Here is a 23126-nt window from a genome sequence, read left to right on the forward strand (position 1 = left end):
GTAAGAGAGAGAGAGAGAGAGAGAGAGAGAGAGAGAGAGAGAGAGAGAGAGAGAGAGAGAGAGAGAGAGAGAGTGTGGGTATGTGTGTGTGTGTGTGTGTGTGTGTGTGTGTGTGTGTGTGTGTGTACCACTTCATGCCCCTGACAGTTTGGGCCCAAATAAAGTCCTGCGTCTGTGAATGTGAGTGTGGCACTTCCATAAGAGTGTGTAAGCCTGTTGTGTGTGCTGGATGTAAGGCGAAGACCACCCTTCACAGTAAGAGTGTGTGTGAATCTGTGTGTGAATTTGTGTGTGTGTGTGTGTGTTCATGTGTGTGTGTCTGATTCATCCTCTCTCAACTGAAGCAACCACTGCCCCTCCACCTGCCCCAACCACACCCGCGGTTCCCGTGACGACAGCCTACGTAACCGACCCACTGCCGACCGACCCGTTTGTGACCGCTGGAGTGACCGGAACACTGCCGCCGATGGTGACCCCCACGATAGGAGGATCCACCATGCCCCCCATGTTCCACAAGGAGCGCTCCAACTCGGAGTGCTTCCGATACATGTATGGGACGTTTGTGGACGAGATCAACATCATCGGTAAGGGATATGCAAATGAGTTAATGTGATGAGGAAAAGGTGTGTGTGTGTGTGTGTGCGTATACAGTATGTGTGTTTGATGAGGAAGAGGTGTGTGTGTGTGTTTGTGTGTATGTGCCTGCGTGTATATGTGTGTTTGATGAGGAAAGGGTGTGTGTGTGTGTGTGTGTGTGTGTTTGATGAAGGAAGGAGATGTTGTTTACAGTAGTGTTCTTGTGTATATAGAAACAAACAGACAGATAGGATGACAACAGAATATGTATAAAACACCCAGTGTAGTATCCAACAGAACTTATCTGATGTTGTCACGGATGTGTGTGGTGTGTGTGTTGTGTGTGTGTGTGTGTGTGTGTGTGTGTGTGTTAGAGCCTTTGCCAAACATGTTGCAGAGTGAACCCCCTAGCAGGATTGTGGAAGTGTCCGCTGACAAGGTGACCAACAGCACCGTCAACTTCCTGGTCACGTACCTGGGCAGGTACAGTACTGCACATGTACACACACACACTCATTCTCACCCACACAAATATACTCCAAAATGTGCTGTCCAAACACTAAACAAACAAGCTCAGTCAAAAAGAAGCATCGGTTTCACCTCCAGCTCGGTTACATCACTATAATTCTTTGCGTTGCCTAGCGACCCCACCTCGGCATGCACAGTCGTGTCGGACGCTACCTGCCACCAGGTGAAGAGCATCAAGTGTGACGACGTTCCCATGGTACCCCTGGGTTGCCAGGTGATCCTGAGACGCACCTTCCACGAGCCCGGCACCTACTGCGTCAACATCATCCTGGAGGACTCCAAGAGCAGATCTCTGGCAACCACCACGGTGACCATCGACAAGAGCACCAAACAGGGTGGGTCAGGACACCCCACACAGCCACCCTATTGGTCCACTTCACAGAGAACATTCACATCAGGTGGATTGGACGACTGCAAACGTGATTATTTCTGAGATTCTGATACGTTTTCAAAGCGGAATTGTGCATACGTCATGGTTGAAAACGTATCAGAAGCTCAGAAATAATCACGTTTGCAGTCGTCTTAAGACGGCTACACCAAGTCCAATTCCCCTATTACACTGAGTGTGGTCTATTCATACTTTGCTTGTGAAACCAACTACTGGCTGGCGGGTAAGAACATCATCCTCCATCAATGAAACCCAGTAAACTAATCAAGGATCAGTTTTACTATAAGAAAGTTAGTTTTGAGGTGAAAACATCATGCCAGATAGTTATTGTGCGATTGGATAAGCCGGGGTTGTGTTTTTAAAAACGACTTACGGTAGCTGTTATTGGCCGTGAGCATTTCTTTCCTGCCAGGTATCCATGGTGGTCACGACTGCAAAGTATGAATTGACCACTTGGGAGCGGGCGGTCAGACAGGACGTGCTTTCTAAAACGTGAGGTGCACGTTATAAAAACATAGACGCTTTCCCGCTTTCAGTTGAGTTTTTACTCTGGGTGCAAAAGCATTGTGCAATAAGAGACAACATAAAAATGTCTGATAGCCCTGTAACTCAGTCCATCAGGCGATTGTCACTGAGCACAGACACACACACACACACACCCACACCCACACCCACTCTCACACCCCTGCACATCACTGTCCCTCCTACTAAAGGTAAACACACACTCACAAACACACACACACACACACACACACACACACACACACACACACACATTCCTGCACATCACTGTGTGTTCAACTGAAGCAGATCTTTCTAACAGTTGAACAGGCTTCTCCATCATCCTGCACATTTTCTTGCACCCCTGAGATTCTTTTCTCACATCCATGCCTTTCTCTCAGCCATCACTGTTAAAGCCATCTCGTGCTGTTGATGTGTTTGTCTTGACACTTCTATTTTCAGCGTCTTTGTGTTTTACACGCTGTTGGGGCTTCCTCCACTGGCGTGCTGTTCTCCTGCTGCAGTGTTCATGTCCTTCTAGTCCTGTGTTCACCACTGCACTGGACATCGCAGTAGTGGCCTCCTGGCTGATGTCCTTGTCCATTGTTGTTGTAATTGTTGTTATTGTTGTTATCCTACTCGTAAATTCTATACTTGCTATCACTTTTGCTGTTTAACGAATTCTATCTTATCTGAACTCCTTGGTGAGCGCGTGTTTCTCGCCCTGTAGCATCCAAGTCCTCCCGCGCTGCTGAAGTGGTTCTGTCCTCCAGTGCCGTTCTGGTGGCCATCTTTGCCTTCATCGCGTTCATGGTGTACAAGTGAGTTCATTGAGCAACATGCCCCCCGACAAGACAACGCTTAGGCAGCACAGAGGCATGCTGGGAGTCTGGACAGCTAAGGACTGTGGGATAGATGTTGAGCAAATTTGTCATTCCTGTGTATAGTCATAGATCAGAGATCACACACACACACACACACACACACACACACACACACACACACACACACACACACACACACACACACACACACACACACACAGACAATTACTCATTTTCCCTTGTAGTTTCAGATTGATCTTACAGGAAGAGATCAGTTATTTAACAGAAAATGTGAGTGACTTGCTTGATGAATTGACCCTCCTCTCTTGTCGTCTTAATGTCTCAGGCGCTACAAGGTGTACCGGCCTGTGCGGCGCTCCCTGGTGGAGGATGCGGAAGAATCCCCAAAGGTCGGAGGTCACATGGAGAGGCTGAAGGCAGCCCTCTTCCCAACCAATGAGGAACGGAGTCGCCTGCTGACAGACAGGCGCCCCCTGTAGACAGCTCGCGGGAACAGCATGTGGGAGGTGGATGAGAGTGTATGGCAGAGGTTGCCTGCTGAGCACCACATGGCATATACTCCTACATATGACTCGGCAGCAGTGAGTTAGGATTAATGACACACACTTGAGTCAGTAATAGTATATTGAAGCACTTGGGTGAATCGTGTATTAAATAAATAACAAATACTTCCTCTGACTGACTGTTGCACTATATGTGCCAGAGGGTCTTGCTACTTCCTGTTGCCAAAGTTTGAACTGTTCCACTAGCAAAAGCTCCTTCCTGTCAGTGATGCATTATGGGTATAATATCATATGACAACTTTAGTTAAGTTTTATTCAACATTACACATTTCACTGAGTATACTATTTCTGCATGACACATTTCCAATATCAACATTGAACTTGCTTGATTGTTCTGAAAAGCATGGGTAGACCTATTCTAACTGTTGTCAATAATATAAATGTAACTCAAAACAATACTGCTTTAACTGGATTGCATACACGATGGGCACAGTGTATATGAAGTGTATATGTTTTAGATACTAGGTCAAGCCGTTCTTAACTAGGACAGAATTAGCTTGCTGGCATATTTAACACAGCTTACTAGCATGAGTCTAAGGCAATACTAGTGGTCAGACTTTGCTTTTGATCCTGAAAACTCAGAAACACCTGGTCTAACGTAGACATCTGGCTGTAGAAGACTAAAAGTGTATTTTTGTATTGTTCTGTGGTTTGTGTCTGAACCCAAACCAAGTGTGTGTGCATGTGTGTGTGTGTGTGTGTGTGTGTGACACTGCTGACCACCCCAGAGAACATTAGCAGGTCAGCAACAGCCTTAGCCAAAAACTGTCTTCTTCAAGAAGCAAACCAGCAGAGGATGAATGTGTTTTTCTTTTCTCTTAAATACTGAAAAAGCTCCTTTTAGTATGTCTGATTTAGAACTGCCATATGATCTTTCTCTCTCATATCAATATCCACTTTTGTTATTTTAGCCCATCTTTGTGAAAGGTTTAAAACCAGAATTTGAAATATTGATGCATATACTAATCTAAAATCTTAATTTAAAAACTTTATTTCCTATCTGTAATTCTTGAATGATTTTACACTGTAGCCATCCTAATAAAGATTCTAAACCAAATCACCCAGAGAATAATCTATTTAGTGGACATGATCTGAGGATTTGATCTCCAGTACATTACAGCACTTTAGTCAACTATTGTTGTTTTTACATGTGCTATACAAATAAATTGACATTTACATTACGGTGTTAAGGTTAACACCCACTGGCGACAACATTCTCGTCTATGGAATCGACGGTTAACAGAATATTCTAAACTTTGGAATCAGTGGGCTTTGCTCTGTTAAAAGTAATGGAGTTCTAATCTTTAGCATCAATTGACACGCCAGACATGTTGGCCTTTAGACATCTTTGGGCCTCCTGTTAAGGGCATAATGTGGTCTTCAAAGACCATTTAAGGTAAACAGCAATCAAATGGAATTTGGACTGGACTTCATAAAGCACTAGCATTGGAGTATGTCAAACACCCTCATTGTCCATCCATTTGGCTTCCCCGGACAGAAGCCACAGAGTGTGTGCATTGGCGGCCATGATGGAGTGGATGGGTGTGTGTGTGTGGAGACAAGGAGTGCTTACCCCTCTTGTCCCTTTGCCAAGTAGGAAAGCAGAAGCCAGAAAGTGTTAGGGCGAGAGTGAGTGGAAAAAAAGAGGCTAGACAGCAGTTAGGAGCCAACTTGACTTATTTTCTTTATTTATCTGAGGCATTTTGACAGGTGGAGTCCGTGTGTGTGTGTGTGGTGGCACAAGCGCTGTGAAGGAAAAGGACATGCTGAAATCAGATTGCTTTTTTCCCCTTCAAGACAAAAAAAAGAAAGAAAACAAAAAAACAGAAAGTCCAAAGACCATTCCAGATGGGGAACCCATATGACATCTATCTGGTACGCGTCATCCCACACAACACAGCTAAAGAAAAACAGGGTGGATACCAGCCAGGCAAATCAACAGCGCTGGAGCATCCATTTGACAAAATGGGGGGGGGGGGGGGGGAACTCAAATCAGAACACAAATACAGATCTTCTTTTTTTTTATATAAAGCAGTAGATTTCTCATTTTACTGAATCCAAAAAATTATCTGACCTATCCAAGAAAAAAAATCTGTTAATCTACACAGAAGCCACAGCACCAAAATGGAAGAAAAGCAGAAAGAAAAGCAAGTTATTATTATTATTTTTTTTTACATTTTTCAATCAATTGGTAGATAACACAATGTAGGCAAAAAGCAGTCTTGAAAACTAAGCATTGTTACAACATGATTCACTGGATTTCGCCTGAAGGAATGGGTCAGTCATACCCTAGAATCTAACAGAAATGCCTCCAATTCAAAACACTTGTCTATAAAGAGGTAGATCAAAATGGCGACAGAAAAAAAAGGAAAAAAATAAAGTCACTTGTGCCCTCCCTGGCGTCGCGTGGTTTGACGTGACGAGGTGCCAATCTGCAGAGTGTAAAGCGTTGGCGAGGGGACGTGAGGTATGGCATCGCGCGCGGAACCCTTGGGGGGAGGGGCAAACACCCTCCACCGCCCCGCCCAGTCCCGTTCAGCTGAGGTAGAAAGTGTTCTTCCTTTAGAGGAAGCATGACACGCAAGCTCTTTACCACAATCAAATCATATACTTACATTCCACATGAAAAAAGAAGAAAAGTTGATTTCACTTTTATTGAGCATTTATCAAATTTGAATATTCCAGCCCTTTCAGGCATCTTCAGAAAAGGAAAACAAAACAAAAAGTCGGTGGAAACGTTTGCCTCGTTCCATCTCATGTCCAGTTACTCTACGGATGCTGGTTGTATCTTGTGTCCACTTAACATGAACAGCAAAACCACTACATATCTCCACTGTGTGTGTGTGTGTGTGTGTGTGTGTGTGTGTGTGTGTGTGTGTGTGTGTGTGTGTGTGTGTGTGTGTGTGGTCTCCCTAACCCATAACCATGCAGTGACTAGTCACAAAACTCTGAAGCCCTGTGCCATTGCAACCCATTCCAAAAGGGCCCCCAGCCCAAACGAGAGACCACCGAAGGCCCTTAACCCTCAATGCTACCGGTGTCAGAGGCCCTGCTCGGAGCAAGGGGAAACTAATGGTGTCAGGGGACGAAGAGGGGTGTCTGATCTACGACATGCGCGCAGTGGCTCCCCTCTCGAGTCCCCGCGACACGTCAAAAACACGCAGTGTGAAGTTAGTGAAGCAGCTGAGAAGATTTCAATTCATCAGAAGAACAACAAAACCAAAAAGGAAAATGAAAACCGAACTAAATAAGCGAAATGAAACAGCATGCCTGCCGTGTGAATAGGTGGTTAGCTCTGCAGCTCTACTGGATTGAGAGATGGGTGACATTTTCAGATGGCGATTCTTCAGGAGGTGTTGAGGTGATTCTTTTTAATACTCCCATCAACTCGACCACCAACAGCAGAGGCCAACGCTTCGGTCAACGCCAGATGCGCACACACAGTTATATTTACAAGGTCACGTCAAGGTCATTTCATGAGGCGCGTGCATCTGGGGAAACCGCGGCAGTCGAGAACCAGCAAGTTGGTGGCTGACCATTTTCATTTAGTTTTTTTTTCTTAAAAAAATAAAAATGTTCAAGAACTATTAGCTTTATAAAGTATACAAAATACCACAAAGCAAAATAAAAATAAGAAAGGATCATTTTTCATATATATATATTTATATAGATATTTTTTCTCTGAGGTTCTAGCGCCTGAGGTAGATGAGTAAAATGCATATTAACTTGGTTTCCTGGCCAACCCCATATCAACACTCCCTCAGTCGACAGTGGCCAGGTTTCCACCCTCCTATTAGATATATATATATATATAAAAATGCATCCAAATTTATAAAATGCCACTATCCATACATTTAAGCCCTGCCCAGTCCCTTTAGGCCACACCCAGTCTCCGCCCAACATGTGAGTGAAATCTTCAACCTCAACTAGAGGATCACTTCATGAACCAATTACAGATTTGCAAAAACAGAGTTTCCTTAAAGTAAACATCCTTGGCAAAAAGAAACGGAAACGTTTGTGGGGAGAGTGTGCAACAAAGCACAATTGACACGGAGAAAGAGACTTCCCTTCTCGTGTCTTTCTGGAGATCTTAAAAAAAAAAAGGAAAAGGAAAGTCTACACAGTCGTGTTGAGGTGGACATCCTCACAACGTGGGCGGACCCCAAGGCAGGTGGGCAGGGCCTGGTTACTGGGGTGGGCGTGTCATCATGTCCTGTCCAATCAGCACCGTGTCTCCCAGGTGACCAAGCAGCTTCATTTCCTCCTGGCCAATGAAGGGCCAGAGGGGGCGGGCTTCGGTTCCTGCTGTCGCCTCACCTGAGAAAGGATCTCCTGGATACGGCGCTGGGCCACCTGCACACGTGCACCCACACACACACGTTAAACACTTTATTCCGTCTCTCGATGAAATGAACAGGAGTAATGGTCACTTGTGTATGAGCAAGCATTACATTTGAAATATGGTGACTGTGATGAACAACAGCTATATCCAAAATCGCTACTTTTCAGAAAATTAGAAATATTCAATATTGGGTCATTAAAATCGGCACAGTGTATATTTATAGTCATTCACTTTCTTGTGTCATTTAAGGCATGTCCAGTCCACATCCGCCAATTTAATGATCAATTTTGTGATCAAATTCTGGGTGCAAAAGGGTTGTTCTTATGATTCTTAATCAGTCATGGGTGTGTGCACTGAAGATCACAGTAGCCACTCTAAGGCAGAGGGCATAGGTGTGTTGAGCAAAATGTCTGCATTAGAGACTTATTGGTTCCCGCGAGGGTGTGAGAATTAAAAGAAATCCCCATGTTGCAAGATATAGGATCTTAAAGATGGCAGCTGTTTTGTAGGCAAACTTCAAAGGTTGGGTTTCAGAAAGGCTCTATATAAATTAAATTATTATTATTATTATTATTATTATTATTGAGCATGATACTACGCGGCTCACCTGGCTGGCGTAGAAGTGGCCTGAGATTTTGACGACCACCTGGTCGTTCTCGTCTGGCGTCTGGTCCCGTGGCACCACCACCTCAGCGCTCGACAGGTTCTGCAGCTCGTTCACCTGATGGACAGGTACGCTTTTAAATCACTCAGCAAATGTGCATGTCAGGTGCATGTCTGCATATTGGGAAGTGAGGCAATAGCATACCTTACTCACACAGACATGTCAGTAAAAACATTTTGACTACAGTGTGAGTATATATCTGTAAGTGTGCGACGTACGGTTTTGCCCCCTTTCCCGATGACCCGGCCAGCAGCGGAAGACGGGACTTTGATGTGTGCCTCCAGCTTCACCTCCTCCTTCGGCCCAAAGAAGTTCTCCTCCTTTAGCTTCCCAAAGATACGGCCCTGAGCCTAGCACACAAACAATGGGAAATGCATTTATAGACCAGGTCGGCTGAAACAAGTTCTCCTTCTTAAGTTTCCCAAAGAACACACACACAACAAAGGCATTGCAGGCAAATGGACTGCATTCATAGACTCCTTCACCAAGAAAAACAAAAAGGCTTGAACGTTCTATTTTGTTCCCAAACTACTTCTACTGCATTAAGATAATGTTAAAACGGAAATCTTGTGAGAACTACTCGTACACTAATGGAACTCTTGAAATGGTCTACAGTATGGTCTACAGTATGGTCTAAATGGTCTAAAGTACTAACTTTTCAACTCCTCTGAGCACTCAAAGCGCATCGCAATTTCATGCCTCACATTCAACCCTTTCACAGACGCTCACACACTGATGGCGGGGGCTGCCATACTAGGCAACATCCTGCACATTGGGGGCAGTTTGGGCTTTAGTGTCTCTCAAGGACACCTCTATAGAGTCAGGAGTCGGGGCTCAATCCGGCAGCTGGATGATGACTACCTCCTAAGCCACTGACACGGGCATAAGAGAGTCTCTGCTGCTTCGGTCCCCCTGTCTGCTATGTGGATCTGTGTTAATGATGCGTCTAGTTGTGTTTTCTGATGTGATGCGTTTGTACTGGGTGGGGTGTGGAATATACAGTGCTGCACAAAAGTGTGAGGTGCCCATTAGATTTGTTGTTTTAGCAATGTTATGAAGGCTGGTACTGGAGATGGTTCTGCCTCTACATTGGTATCCAAACTCTAGGCAGTGGAATATTGAGTGATGTGTGAAAATGATTATTCACCTAGGGACATTAAAGACCGTCTCAAGCAGCAATAACTTTTGAAAAAATGTGTAGCATCAAAAAAATGGTATTTTTTTACAAACAAGCCTTTGGCCACACACACACACACACACACACACACACACACACATCAGGCAGTAGAGTGTGTAAGGTCAGAGCACTTACCTTAAACTGGGCCTCTGGTGGGCCAGTGATGATGACCATCCTCTGCTTGGCTTCCGCACCATCAGCTGGGGCAATCTGACAGACAAAGGAGCTAAATTATCATTTATTTGGCTTTTACAGACACTTTTTTATGACTTATTATGAACATGTAGGCCTAGTCATGGTAACACAGCTCCTTTTGTCCACCAGGAATCAATCTAATCAGACAGCAGCCTCATTATTGGGAGGACAGCCACAAGGCCCAAATAAATGGACTGAGGCCTCCCAATAAAAATCTACAAGGGCTAGTCTCCCTAGACTCAAGGTTAAAAGCATTGCTCAAGGGCACAACCGTGGTAGTCGGGAATTGAACCCACAACTTTGTCTACTGTATCCTAGTTCAGCTCTTATGCATCAGCTCTTATTGCTCATGTGCAATGTGCAATGTGCGATGTGTGATGTGAACATCAAATGCTGCTATCTCTTTTATGGAATGTATTGATGTGTGAAGAAGAATATCCTTATAGGACAATAAAGACTATCTATCTAGCTCAGCTCTTAGGCCATTACGCCACCCAAACAACCAAATATTAGAACTATAATTCAGAACAAATATGGGCCCTTGTATCCTTTGCTTCAGAGATCGAGGACATGCAGCCATGGCTGCCAGAGGATTACAGGCCAAGAATCCTGCTTGGAGAGTCCAGAGAAATGGCAACCACTCTAGTCTTTGATACAAAAGCCTAGATTTGCTTTTGTATAATATACACTAAAACAAGACCAACGAGATTTTTGATCCTAATATTGAGATCAAATATCAAGTTGGTATTGCTACTCCCTGGTTTTAACTTTTCACTATGAAATAGCCAGCTAAATAAAGGCTTTTTAATATAGTTTTGAAAGAAGAGTGCCTTGGATTTCCTTTTTTCTATCAAGTTGGTATTGTTTTTAGTGTAAAGCCTACCTAATGCTTTCTCAGTAAAATAATTTTACCTAAATTACATAACGCACTGGCAGCCAAAGCTTAGATTTGTAATCATTTGTCTTATATTTGGAGGGTCATTTCCGCAGTGCAGTAGGAAGGGGTGTGTCGACACCTGGCTGTCACTCACCTTGATTGACGCGCCGGCGAAGCGACTGAGCTGCTTAATGTGCTGACCCTGTTTCCCGATGATGGCGCCGACCGCCAGGGCGGGGATGAACAGAAACACCGTCTCAGTTTCCGGCTGACCCTACCAGGAGAGCGAAACCGTAAATATGCAAATTCACACACACACACACACACAGAGATGAATAGTTATAGGATGAACATGATTATTCATACTGAAGAGCAGCTGCATGCACTGCTAAGCTGTACTCGCACACAGACACACACGAACAGCTCAAGCAAGAGATATACTGCAACAAGCCTCACATATACAAGGTTTGGCAACACACACACACACACACACACTAATACTAACTACCACTAATAATAGTAGCAGCCTGGATGGCCAACAGCAAACTAGATCATATGGTGTTAATCATTCAATAAACACACACACACACACACACACACACACACACACACACACACCATCCAGCATTACACTGCATTGCAGTGGCTCCATTACTAGGAGAGCCGTGTTACATGTGTGAGCAGAACCTATACAATAGGAATGGCTTCAGAGCTCTAGTCCCCAGCCAATGAAAAACCAGCAGCCCCAAGCCCAACTGTCTGACAGGCGAGCAGCAACCAATCGTGCAGTGCTTTAGTCGCAGAGGGCGGGACTTACAGACAGGGAGGGACTGCCTGCTGGAAATGGCCAAGGAGCAGCCTCACTACCACATACACCGTACTAGAGAGAGAACACACACATACACACACTTATACATGAGACTTAAAGACCAACGCGGACTCCATACGAGAGAGAGAGAGAGCACACACATTAACATATACAATGAGACTGACACATGACTACCAAACACACACATGAACTAGAGAGCACGCACACAACAAGACTAAAAAATAACCAACATACACACACAAAGACTTAAAGTGTGTGTTCTCTGTGTGCGTGAGCGAGATTGGATGAGGGCAGGTTAGGAACTCTTGATTGAAAAGTATTTTACTAGGAAATCCAGAACCAGGACAGCCTTACTCTCAGCAGCCCTGCTCTGTCAAAGCAGAAGATGGAACTGATGAAAACCAGAGTGACCGCGACGTTGTACAATGAAATTGCCATTGGGGGCATAAAAGACTGTGCCGTTATTTTCCTTTTCCTTCTGCATCGTTTAGTATCCGACACCTGTTGAACTATGCAGATGCGCGAGCACTCTTATATCATGAACACTCCAAGCACCGAGTTCTGTTCACCCAGTCTTTTTCCCAAACCCACACGTGAACCATTAATGACCTCTGCATGATGAAGCACATCACACTCACTCATAGATGCAATGGCCTAAATGTGGCCGTGTCAGGCAGTGTCGTTGAGATCGGCAGCTTGAATCTCCCACTAGGGCTGTACAGTTAAGCACAGGCGCAATAGGCTTGGCTCAGGTCAATCAGTCTAAAGACAATGTTGATACCAGTTTGGATACCACCAGTCCAGTGAAATGAAATTATTTCAGTTACACTTGCAATAAATTAGCACCTGTAGCTACAAGCTACAGAGGGACGGGCCAATAGACCAGAATTACATTTACATTCATTCATTCGATGTTTTTATCCAAAGACACTTAGAGTAATAGAATAGAAGCTACAGGGCAGAGGAGACTAGAGCTAGGAATTACTATTGCATCTGTTAGCACTAGCACTAGCGCACAGTAGGGCCGATACGTTAACAAGTACTAGAGTGGTAGAAGGAGAAAGTGGTAGAAGGAGGTAGAGGAGGGAAGAGAGGGAGCAAAGAGTGGGACTCCTCAGCCGAGGAGGAGGGAGGCGCCTGCTCAAGAGGCACAGCTCATTCTGAACAGGCCCACACACCTAAGTGCTATCCACCGACCACACAGCAATTTGAACAGAAAAGACTACGGACAGCCTTTTTTCTCTTTACAATACACAGAGCGCTTGATGGGGTTAAGCCCCCAACGTCGTATTCCAGGCAGCACTGCCACCATCGACTTAAAGGCACCTAGTCCTAACCCTAACCCATGCTTAACCCCAGCACTTTCCAGGCAGTGCTGCCTTGAAGACAACGTTGGGGGCTTAATACCCCAAGAAACACACAGAGCGCACACACACACACACACACACAGAGGACACCCTGGCTACTTACCCCGAAGGAGGGGTAGGCTCCCTGAGGCCCTGCAGGGGGCGCAGACACCATGGAGGGGCTCATTCCTCCAGACGCCCCGCCGGGGAACAGCCCCAGGGCATTCAAGTTCAGTCCAGGGATCAGGTTCGACTGTAACTACAGAAAGAGCGCGCAACAGAGCAAGCGCAAGAGAGCCAGGTGAGATCTAGGGATCATGTTAGCTCACACTTAAAACACACACACACAGATACTTTACCATACACTTTAATTACACACGCTTAAGACCAGGGCTCAGTTTAGAGTGCAAGCACTTGAAAGTCAGTACACTACACAGCATGAGTTTGTGCTTGAGAGACCACACAGGGGGGTGGAAATCAGGTGAGACCATTTACACAGACTGACAGTTCTTGATGGGACAGGTACTGCACCCTGTGCTTTAACCTCTGCCAGGGCTGACGCAGGAGTGGGGCCACACCACTAGAGGGCAGGGTAGAGCACAGCTTACGTTCATAGCAGCAATGTCGTTGTCGTAGGCCTCTCGGATCTTCTTCATCACTTCCTGCTCGGCCTGGGCACAGGCCTCGATAGATCCTTTCACAGTGATAGTCCTCTCAGGGTTGTACAGCGTCAGGTCCTGCAGACTGAGAGAAGGGGAGGGGGAGAGGGTCAGACAATCCAAATTGAAGGTGCGAGTGAAAACATTAAAGAGTAAACATGATTCAAAACACTAGAGGGCACAAATGAGATCATTTAATATCCATGCAAGAGCGCAGGCAATGTTGGAAATTCATTAACCAACTGTTTGATTTTACCTATATATCTACTTGTAGCTCTCTTTACAGACACATTTAACAGTTTTTAAAAACGGGAATTACGGAGAGATGGTGATCTTGGTCTCGGTGTCCTGTTCGATTTTCTTCAGGTTGCGTCCTTCTTTGCCGATCAAACGGCCCACAAAATTATTATGAGCCAAGATCTTCAGAGGGATCTCCTCCGTGCTGAGCAGGAGAAAAGAGAGATTTCCTGGGTTAATTAATACTCTTCAAAACCATTCAAACCTCAGTGGTGCAGATTTTCATAATGTTTAATAAAACTATTCTGATCATAGTTGAAGAGTTTTAAGTTTTAAATCTTAAACCCAAACTTTATGGTGCAACTGAGGGCTTTGGTAGGAACAGAAAAATCATTAATGATACCGAGGGACGGACAGTGAGAGTGTAAAACTGGTCAGCACTGACTCTTACTTTAAAGGCAGTGTCAGGAATTGCGCAGGCAGTTGTGTTCGTGTTAAGATTCAAATTAGCGGACGCTGCCTTCAGTGTACCCAGAGAAGTTCCACAGAGTTTAATTTTTGTTTGTGGGACAGGCTGCCTCCACTTTGTTAGTTTCCAGATTTCCTACCGAGACTGATATATTTTTTTTTTTAAGTGCAATCACGGAATCAGCAGCTAGCGGTTGTGAGGACATGATTATTGAATGTGACAATAATATTACGGGTTTGAAATCGCATAAAATCCATTCCATCCTTTAAGCATAGAATAAAGTAATATAGAACTTTTCCTCTGTCAATGTCCAATGTACTGGGAGCCTGTTTAGCGTTAAGGGGGGACCCAATTCATTTAAACGGCAATGAGGGTCCTGCTCCTACCTGCAGCAATTATATAACATGGGCATTCCAGGAACACATTGGCCATTTCAGACACATCATCCCCCTGCATTGTAAGTCAATGTAGTATCAAATTGAGTTTGAAGTTGTTAGTTTAAGGTATTAGATTGTGTTTTAAAACTAACCACTCCATGTATTGTAGACTAAAAAAAGCGACTTAAGTACAGAGATGAGTCATATCCTGTGTTTCATACCGATTTGGAGCTTGGACATAAGTATCAATATGACCCATCAATATCTTGTCACCGCAGTACTTTAACTGATAAAGTGACCTCTCATTAGATCATAAAAAACCCACATAGACAGCACTCTATGAGAACAGTACAGGAACTGATTGCCGTCATATCTGCATCAAACCTAGGACCTGAGTGAGAGCGAGATGGCCTTCTCTGAATTCGACCCAAGCCAAAAGGCACTAGAGTCCATAGGCAATCCATGTTGTGCTCCTGGTCACTTGGAGAACTGTGCAAGGCTGTGCTATGAAAGCCTAGCGGGCAGTGAAGTCACGCCAAACTGAAATGGATTCTGAGCATTTTGGGAGCACAAGACAAGCAAACACATGTGCTACTAATGGAAGCATCCTGCTGGACACCAACATAGGAGCACATGTACTTACTCCCTTACCACTTGGGCAGACACTTTTATCCAAAGCAATCTACATATGCCAATTATTACCAGGGCCAGTCTCCCCACAGTTAAATGCCTTGCTCAAGGGCACAACAGTGACTGCTGGGAAGTGAACCCACATTTCTGGCAACTGCATGCCAACCCGGCTACTTAGCCATTACGCTACCACTGCCATCCAGAGGGCAAAATAACCACGTCCTATCCTGCCTTAGAGAGGGGACCGGTCAGAAACGGAGGAGATGAAAAACAACTACAGAGTGGGGCATCAGAGTGAGAGGAGAGAGAGGAGAGAACACCAGAGAGGAGAGAGGAGAGAACAGAGAACAGGAGAGAACAGGAGAGAGGAGAGAAGAGGAGAGAAGACACGAGAGAGGAGAGGAGAAGAGAGAAGAGGAGAGAGGAGACTGAGGAGAGCGAGGAGAGGGCACCATGGAGGAAAGAGGACAGAGAGATTGTGAGTGTGCAATAAAGAGAGAAGAGAGTGAGACTGAGCCAGACAAACAGTCCGCCTTCCCAACTCAACACACTACAGATGTCACCACATGAGTCAATACTGTTTCAGCAAGAACAGTTCGTCCTTCACCAACACACATGCAAGTTCACACAGTATGCGACGTAATTGATGACCGATTGAACTTCTGACATGATTTTGCAATATTAAGCACTCACTGACGGGTTAGTGATGTCAGTTTATCCTTTACAAAATTAGGAAGATCAGATCTTGTTGGACACAAGATTCCACACAACTTCTTGTAAAGGCCATGTTATCTCCAAGGTGGACTATTGTAATTCACAGTTAGCTGGCCTACCTGCTTGTGTATTAAGATTGTTACAACTGATTCAGAATGCTGCAGCATGTCTGGTCTTTAATCATCCAAACAAGACACATGTAACTCCTCACCTCGTTACTCTCCACCGACTCCCTATAGTGGCCAGAATTAAATCTCTCACTTTGGCCTATGGGACACTAACAGAATCTGCTCCCTGCCATCTTAATTCAATGACCAAGATGTATATCCCCAACCGCCCACTGCGGTCTTCTGATGAGCGTCCGTTGTGTTGACAAGAGTGAAGAATAAGAGGGCGAGCCGAGATCAGATGGCCACAGAGGGCACCAGTGAGATGTGAATGAGACAGGAGGATGAGATGAAGACAGAGAGGGTGCTACAGATAGGAGGTTGATGAAGGGAAACCAGGGACAATTAACTAGCCGCATGAAAGGCTCTCTGTGAGCTTGTTTATTTCCTATGGAGCCAGTTGTTTGGAACTGCCGCTATTCTGAATGCAACAAACACACTTGGCTCTGCAGGAAATAAACAAGCTCAGAGAACCTTTCATGCAACTAGTCAAGTGAGAATGAGCGAGCGATGTGGTCAGACTCACAACTTGGTGTCCAGGGCCTCCTTCTGCATGATCTCCATGATGCTACGGCAGGCGGAGCTGCAGCCCTCGGGGGTCGAGTGCACCGTGATGGGCTTCTCTGCAGCTCCCGCGTTCTCCTTACGGTGGATGTCAATCCTACACAAACAGGAACACATATCGTTGTTACAATTATAAAGGTCCTATCTGACATGTTTGTCTAAATTGCGTTATTGACATTCTTACTTTGACAACTTAAGAAGGTGAGGTGAGGTGTTTGTCGTTTTTGGACATTATATCTAAAGAGGCTTGTTCCACTTCACATCCGTATAACTCTATGGAATCCTAAAACTTTGAAGCACATCTCAGAACTACTCAGAACGTAGATAGAACCGCACAATTCCGTGGACGATATACAAGCACATGACACACACAAAACAAACAACATTCTTCAACACTACCATTAATGCCCACTATTGGGGTTCTACGCGGAGTTGTCTTAGCTTAGAGGTTAATCAGATGTTCTTCTTCATTCAGACTTTAACGAGCTAATTGCATTGTTTCACCGGCCTTCAATAAGAAGCAGAACAGAGTACTTTGACAAGTGACTTCAAGGCAAACATGTCGACATTGTGTGTTCCAGGGGACTTTAAAAGCTTATGAGCTAATTTGCCGTGTCATGTTGATCAGGATGCATAGGTGCTTAGATGGATAGACTTCTGTGAGCATGTGTGTTTACACACAAACATATGTATGCAAGTGTGTGTGTGTGCGTGTGTGTGTGTGTCAACGTGAGTGTGAGCATGAGTCTTACTTTGAGTGTGTCTGTTTGGTGATGTTGCGGATGGTGGACCCCTCCTTGCCGATGATGGCGCCCACAAACTGGGTGGGCACCAGCATCCTCAGCGGCACGTCCGACTGCATCTTGGGGCGCGCGCCCAGCGAGGGGGACCCTGAGCGGGGAGTGCCGCGGGGGGCCATCCCTCTACGACCGCCAAGGCCTGGGCCCTCGGGACCCGTGGCCAGCTCGTCAGGGATGTAGGAAACCTTCAACGCATAGCTCTCCATCAGGAACCCGTTCAGTTTCTCCAGTGCCCTGAGAAACACACATACACACACACACACAGTTAGCTGGGACAGGTCCTTCAGATGGCAGCCACCTCTGGAGGTAGTGCAGGCCGGGCCAGCTCTGGGCCAGAGTCTGCTACATCCAAAGACAGGGACACCTTCCTCCAGCAGAGGGCAGTGCAGAGCTAACTTTGGCTCTGGTAGGCAATAGGGCAGACCTGTGATATTCCACCCAGTAGGCTGGACAGGCTCATCCATCCCCAACACCATGTTCCAGGCCAATCAGACTCCAAAAGTAAATCAACTCACTGCGGTGTAGGCACATTTTACTTCTTACCGAGTGTTTCAAAATTGGTAATAAAATGTCTTCAAAATGTTGACACCAACAGAGGGACACCTATAGAAGGATGAATGCATCCCTACATTCTATTCCCATGGGCAGTTTTCCCAGTTGCTGTGTTGGACCAGTTCAGTGTGGACCCCAACGGCTTCAGCCCAGCAGGACAGATCTCAGCAGAGAAGTCTAATCCATTTGCTATAGCTAGTCTTAGCCTAATGTAGCATCATTTGCTGAAAGTGGGCTAGATCAGTTTGCGCCCTTTTAGCATAACGAATTCTGCTACGTCAGGCTAACAATGGCTAAATGACTAGGTTGTTGGACGCATAGAGAAGGGTACCTGTCCTCTCATTCAACTCTGGGGAAATGACCTTGACTGCCAGTGTCTAAAGGTTGGCATGTTACTTTAACACTAACCCATCGTGTGGAAGCCAGCAGAAAAGATCAGAGCTGTAGGCCACATGACACCACATGAGTCAATACGGTTTGGGCAAGAACAGTTCGTCCTTCACCAAAATACAACAAGTTCACACTTCTGCGACATAATTGATGACCGACTGAATTTCTCTGAGCATGTAGCCTTGCAAAATCATGTCAATGACGGGTCCATGAGGTCAGTTTATCCTTTACTATAAGATTAAGATTAGGAAGATAAGATCTCATCAGACACAAGATTCGACGCAACTTCTTCTACAGGCCATGTTATCTCCAAGCTGGACTATCGTAATTCACAGTTAGCGGGCCTACCTGTGTTACAACTGAATGCAGTTGAGAATGTAGCAGCACACCTGGTCTTCAATCAGTCAAAGAGGACACATGCAACTCCTCTCCTACTCTCCACTGGCTCTAGAGGCCAGAATTAAATTTGAATCTCTCACTTTGGCCTATAGGATGCTCCCTGCTATCTTTATGCAATGATTAAGATACATCCCCAACCGCCCACTGCGGTCTTCTGATGACGCTGTTGTGTGGACCAGCCATAAACACTACTGTAGGTCACATTCAAGACTCATCTCCTCTGTGGTTCCTTGTTGGTGGAATGAGTTGCCCAGTGCTCTTTGCAGTTGCTGCGCCACGGCTGTGGAACAAATTGCCCCTGGACAAATGCTCCCTCCATCTGTGTTTTTAAGTCTAGGCTCAAAACCCATCTTTTTACCTTATCCTTCCTATGCTCCGTAAACCTTCTGCCTGTTGTTCTGTCTGTAACTTTGCACTTGTCGCCTGTGTTATCGTCTCCTGCTGTTACTGTTGATCTGCGTCTGTGCTTTCCCCCCCTTTATTTCTTTACTCTGTACAGTGAAAGCTGTGTTTAAATTTACTCTATAAATACATTTTACTTACTAACTTACTAAGTTCTTGTGAGTCTTTCAAGTGGGGTCTACAGGCATATCTGTTCAACATGCACGTAGCTTATTCACCGTTTCGTATGCATTATGGTTTGTTTATTATAGTTATTTTCATTAAGCTATTGATTGAATTGACATTGTAGTATTACCAACCTTTAAATAGTTTACGGTTAAATGTAACTAATGCATTGTTGCATTTGTATGTCGCTTTAGACAAAAGTGACTGCTAAATACCATAGGCTAGATGGTTTAGTTATGGTTATGTGTTGGCAATGCTGAGAATGCCGAAATGAAAGGTTCTTATGTACACCCTCAAGTACTCAGATTGACTATGGAATATGTGTAGCTATGGCAAGTAAGTTACTCACATGGTGTTCATGTAACACAATAACACATTCCTCTTTGTTGCTGTGGCTGTTTATGATCCAATCAGCAACATATCAGAAATATAGAGACAGAGAGAGACTTACTGTCTAGCTTGGTCCTTGGCTCCATAGCGTACATTTACTACAGCCGTTTCTGTCTCGGTGTTCACTGTCAAAAGACCAGAGAGGAGTGAGCTTAAAGGAAACGTGAGCGTGTTAGTGCGTGTGTGTGCGTGTATTCTTACCTTGTTCACAGCTTTCAACTGTGCCGTACTGTGCCAACAACCCATCCAGAACCTACAAGAGATGTGGAGAGGGAGTCAAGAGCAGCAACAGAGGGAACCCACTGTTCAAAACAAACAAGCCCATTTGCGTGCACACACACACACACACACACACACACACACCACAATCTCACCAGGCAGACACACACACACACACACACTGAAGTGAACTCATCCCTTCACTCTGTGCCACCACTTGATTTTCCATAACCGCACCACAATCATGGTTACCTTTGCATAAGCTGATCATATCACTGTGTGGTGGCACACTCAGGGAATTAGGCAAAGCTTCCTCTGTGATTGGGTGGCTGATCGGCACCTCAAGGTTGATATTTATTGGCAAAACATTTTTATGGGGTGGATCTTTTGGTTCAGTTTGCCTTCTTATTTTCCCAGCATTCTATTAGTGTGGCCATGGAATAGGCTACAAATGGAAGGGGTTTAAAGGTACGAGTATTCATACTGAACTGTTTAGGTACAGAAAGTTGGGTTCAGTACAGATGTGTAGTGGATGATGTTTAACAATAATCAACAGTAGGCTTTTTCGCTTGTGGGCCATGTGTCAAATTAGAGTTCCCACACAAATATATTAAGTGCCTGACCATGTGTCATTTTAGTTAACCAACATCAAAAACATTGTTTTTCAGTCACAGTTGAAAAACAAGAGGCACACACGAAAACATTGAGTCTTGTGCACACTTGCACGCCTAAAATGAAACACGTGTGCGTGTGTGTGTGTATAAATAAAAAATCCTAGAAATGATTGTGAACAAAATAAGTCACAAAAAATGATAGCACCAGTGGATCTAAATGTGGATACTGCACTAATGCAATGGTCTTGTGTGTGTAATGGACATTCATATTCACATAAGACAGTTGGGGGCACGTGCGGTGGAGGCCTGCCTACATATGGTTACTTTGACTCCAACAGAACCAGGAAACCAGAATGCACTCAATGCAGCAACCATGGTGATTGCTAAAAAGCAGAGCATTTCATGTGTTTGTACAGCATCATTACTGAAATCACTGCTGAAACTGAAAACAGATTATGCTGAAATTACTGCTGAACCGCAAACAGAGACTATGCTGAAATTACCGCGGAGACACAGATTATGCTGAAATGACTGCTTTTCAGCAGTCATTTTAGCACAATCTGTTTCATTGCAGGGAAGAGAGACTGTACTAAAATTACTGCTGAGACGAAACAGACATGCTGCTTTTCTTCTATGGGCTTGTTCTGCATCGCCATGCCTGTCCCAAGGTATTCAAGCTTCCGACTACAACACCGTACCAATTAAAAGGTTCCGTAGGCAGCCGTTTCAGTGACGGACAGCATGTGCGCCAGCTTCTACAGTCTTTGTATATCTTTTGGCCTTTATGCCGAATGCTAATATGGCAGTAGTCTACACATCCCGCCCCTGCCTGTATGCCTCCCCATTCACTTCGAAAATAGCTGCCTGATAACTGCCCATAGTGCGTCATCAACATGGTCGCCGAGTGGGTGGACTTGCCTAATAGGACGGTGATACTAGTGACCGTGTGTAAACCACTTCACACATGTCGGCACCCATCTTCAAATCAAAAAAGCCTTTTTTAATAGAATAGTTAGCGCACACTCTAGTGGGGTCAGATTTTTTGCAGGTTATTTGGGCAGCTTGACCCCATTTTTGCTAGTGGGCTCCCTTTAAAGCCGTGGAGCCATTTGTATTTGACATAACTACCGTAAAACACCAGACATGGCTTGCACCCTTCTCCCTGCACAGAGTCATGGATTTGCCTACAAACCACCAAAGATAATCTCCGACAAGTCAGATCAACTGACAAGGCAATATTACACGATTTCATACAAAAAATAGGCTATTGCACAACTGCCTTAGATTGATTTGTAATTCTCTTGGTTGGAGGAGAGCGAACTTGCAAGGCCGGTTCTCCGCAGACTGGTAAGCTATGACTGGGAAGACAGGCCATTCTGACTATTATAAATTAGTACATAATAAAAGGACTTCCAAGCTGTTAGATTAAAGGAACACTTCACCATTTCCATATTAAACTATATTCCCTTAACTAAGACGAGTTGATACATACCTCTCACGTTTCAATGCGTGCACTAACTGGCTCTGGCACGTGGTGCTACTTTGATAGCACTTAGCTAGCCCAGTTCATTCATTAGGATCCAAACAGAGATGAATTTAGAAACGACCAAACATCTCGGCGCAGTAATATCATCACTCTGGCACTTTCAGTTTCACTTTGGAGTGAGGATATTACTGCTCCGAGTCGAAGTGCTCCCAAGTGTTATTCCGCCACACAATATAGTTATCCCTCTTACCCGCTTAGAAATGCACCACGTTTTATTTTGCCTCACCATACTTGGTTGTGTGACTACTCATGTTACTGTATTTTAATAGGGAAAACATGGAGGTGTTTGGTTGCTTCTTACTTCATCTTTGTTTGGATCCTAATGAATGAACTGGGCTAAGTTGCGCCGCGCACCAGAGCCAGTGAGTGCACGCATTCAAACGTGAGAGGTATGCATCAACTCGTCTTAGTTAAGGGAATAACATAGTTTAATATGAAAAAACGGTGAAGTGTTCCTTTAAGGCAAAATACAGTCTTTTTTGTCTAATACAGTAATAAAATGTTTTTGAAACAAACTAAGAGAACCTAAGCGTATGACCATCAGCTAAATATTTTCCGTTTCATTTACATTAATCCATTTGGCAGATGCATTTATCCAAAGTCACTTACAGCAATAAAATAACATTTAGCATTTAATATTTAAGCTACAGTTGCAGCATTATAATCACATTTAAGATATTAACATTTAACCTATAGAACTATAGCTACAGCAATAGAATAGCATTTAAGCTCCAGTACAGAGGAGGCTATAGCTAGGTATCACCACTGCATCTGTCAATACTAGTAGGCTACTAGAGGATAGGAGTGCCTATTAAGCACTAGTCAAAGCATTCACAGTCAAAGCTTCAGACATTACATGTATGAGCCAAGTTATGAGAAATAACATTGTCTTTGCCTTCATCAATAAAGCATGACTGGGGCCACTTTACACAAAACAAGGCTGTGACAAATGTAAGTTAACTGAAGTGTTTGGAGGCTTCTTTGAGTACTCTGTACATTCT

The 23126-nt window shown here is 44.6% G+C and overlaps 2 protein-coding genes across 6 annotated transcripts in view; one reads left to right on the plus strand and one right to left on the minus strand.

Moving 5' to 3' along the window:
* The window catches only part of gpnmb (glycoprotein (transmembrane) nmb), a 10353-nt gene extending 5901 nt beyond the window's left edge, over positions 1–4452 (plus strand). For all 3 annotated transcript variants that reach the window (XM_062529529.1, XM_062529530.1, XM_062529531.1), the window contains exons 8-12: positions 345–584; positions 951–1059; positions 1219–1439; positions 2724–2814; positions 3164–4452. In XM_062529529.1, the coding sequence (XP_062385513.1) occupies positions 345–584; positions 951–1059; positions 1219–1439; positions 2724–2814; positions 3164–3317 (815 nt within the window). In that variant the 3' untranslated portion in view covers positions 3318–4452. The remainder of the gene's footprint in view (positions 1–344; positions 585–950; positions 1060–1218; positions 1440–2723; positions 2815–3163) is intronic.
* A 608-nt stretch (positions 4453–5060) lies between these two features.
* igf2bp3 (insulin-like growth factor 2 mRNA binding protein 3) overlaps positions 5061–23126 on the minus strand; it is a 28673-nt gene continuing 10607 nt past the window's right edge. The window contains exons 4-16 of one of the 3 annotated variants that reach the window (XM_062529712.1): positions 19948–19999; positions 19808–19871; positions 17401–17682; positions 16611–16745; positions 13810–13932; positions 13440–13575; positions 12956–13084; positions 11474–11536; positions 10811–10930; positions 9720–9794; positions 8626–8757; positions 8351–8464; positions 5061–7754 (exon numbers count right to left, since the gene is read on the minus strand). In XM_062529712.1, the coding sequence (XP_062385696.1) occupies positions 7656–7754; positions 8351–8464; positions 8626–8757; positions 9720–9794; positions 10811–10930; positions 11474–11536; positions 12956–13084; positions 13440–13575; positions 13810–13932; positions 16611–16745; positions 17401–17682; positions 19808–19871; positions 19948–19999 (1524 nt within the window). In that variant the 3' untranslated portion in view covers positions 5061–7655. Of the gene's footprint in view, positions 7755–8350; positions 8465–8625; positions 8758–9719; positions 9795–10810; positions 10931–11473; positions 11537–12955; positions 13091–13439; positions 13576–13809; positions 13933–16610; positions 16746–17400; positions 17683–19807; positions 19872–19947; positions 20000–23126 lie in introns of all 3 variants that reach the window. The other 2 variants (XM_062529711.1, XM_062529713.1) reach the window with 2 other exon arrangements.

This window comes from Sardina pilchardus, chromosome 24, assembly GCF_963854185.1.
Source record: "Sardina pilchardus chromosome 24, fSarPil1.1, whole genome shotgun sequence".
Taxonomy (NCBI): Eukaryota; Metazoa; Chordata; class Actinopteri; order Clupeiformes; family Clupeidae; genus Sardina; species Sardina pilchardus.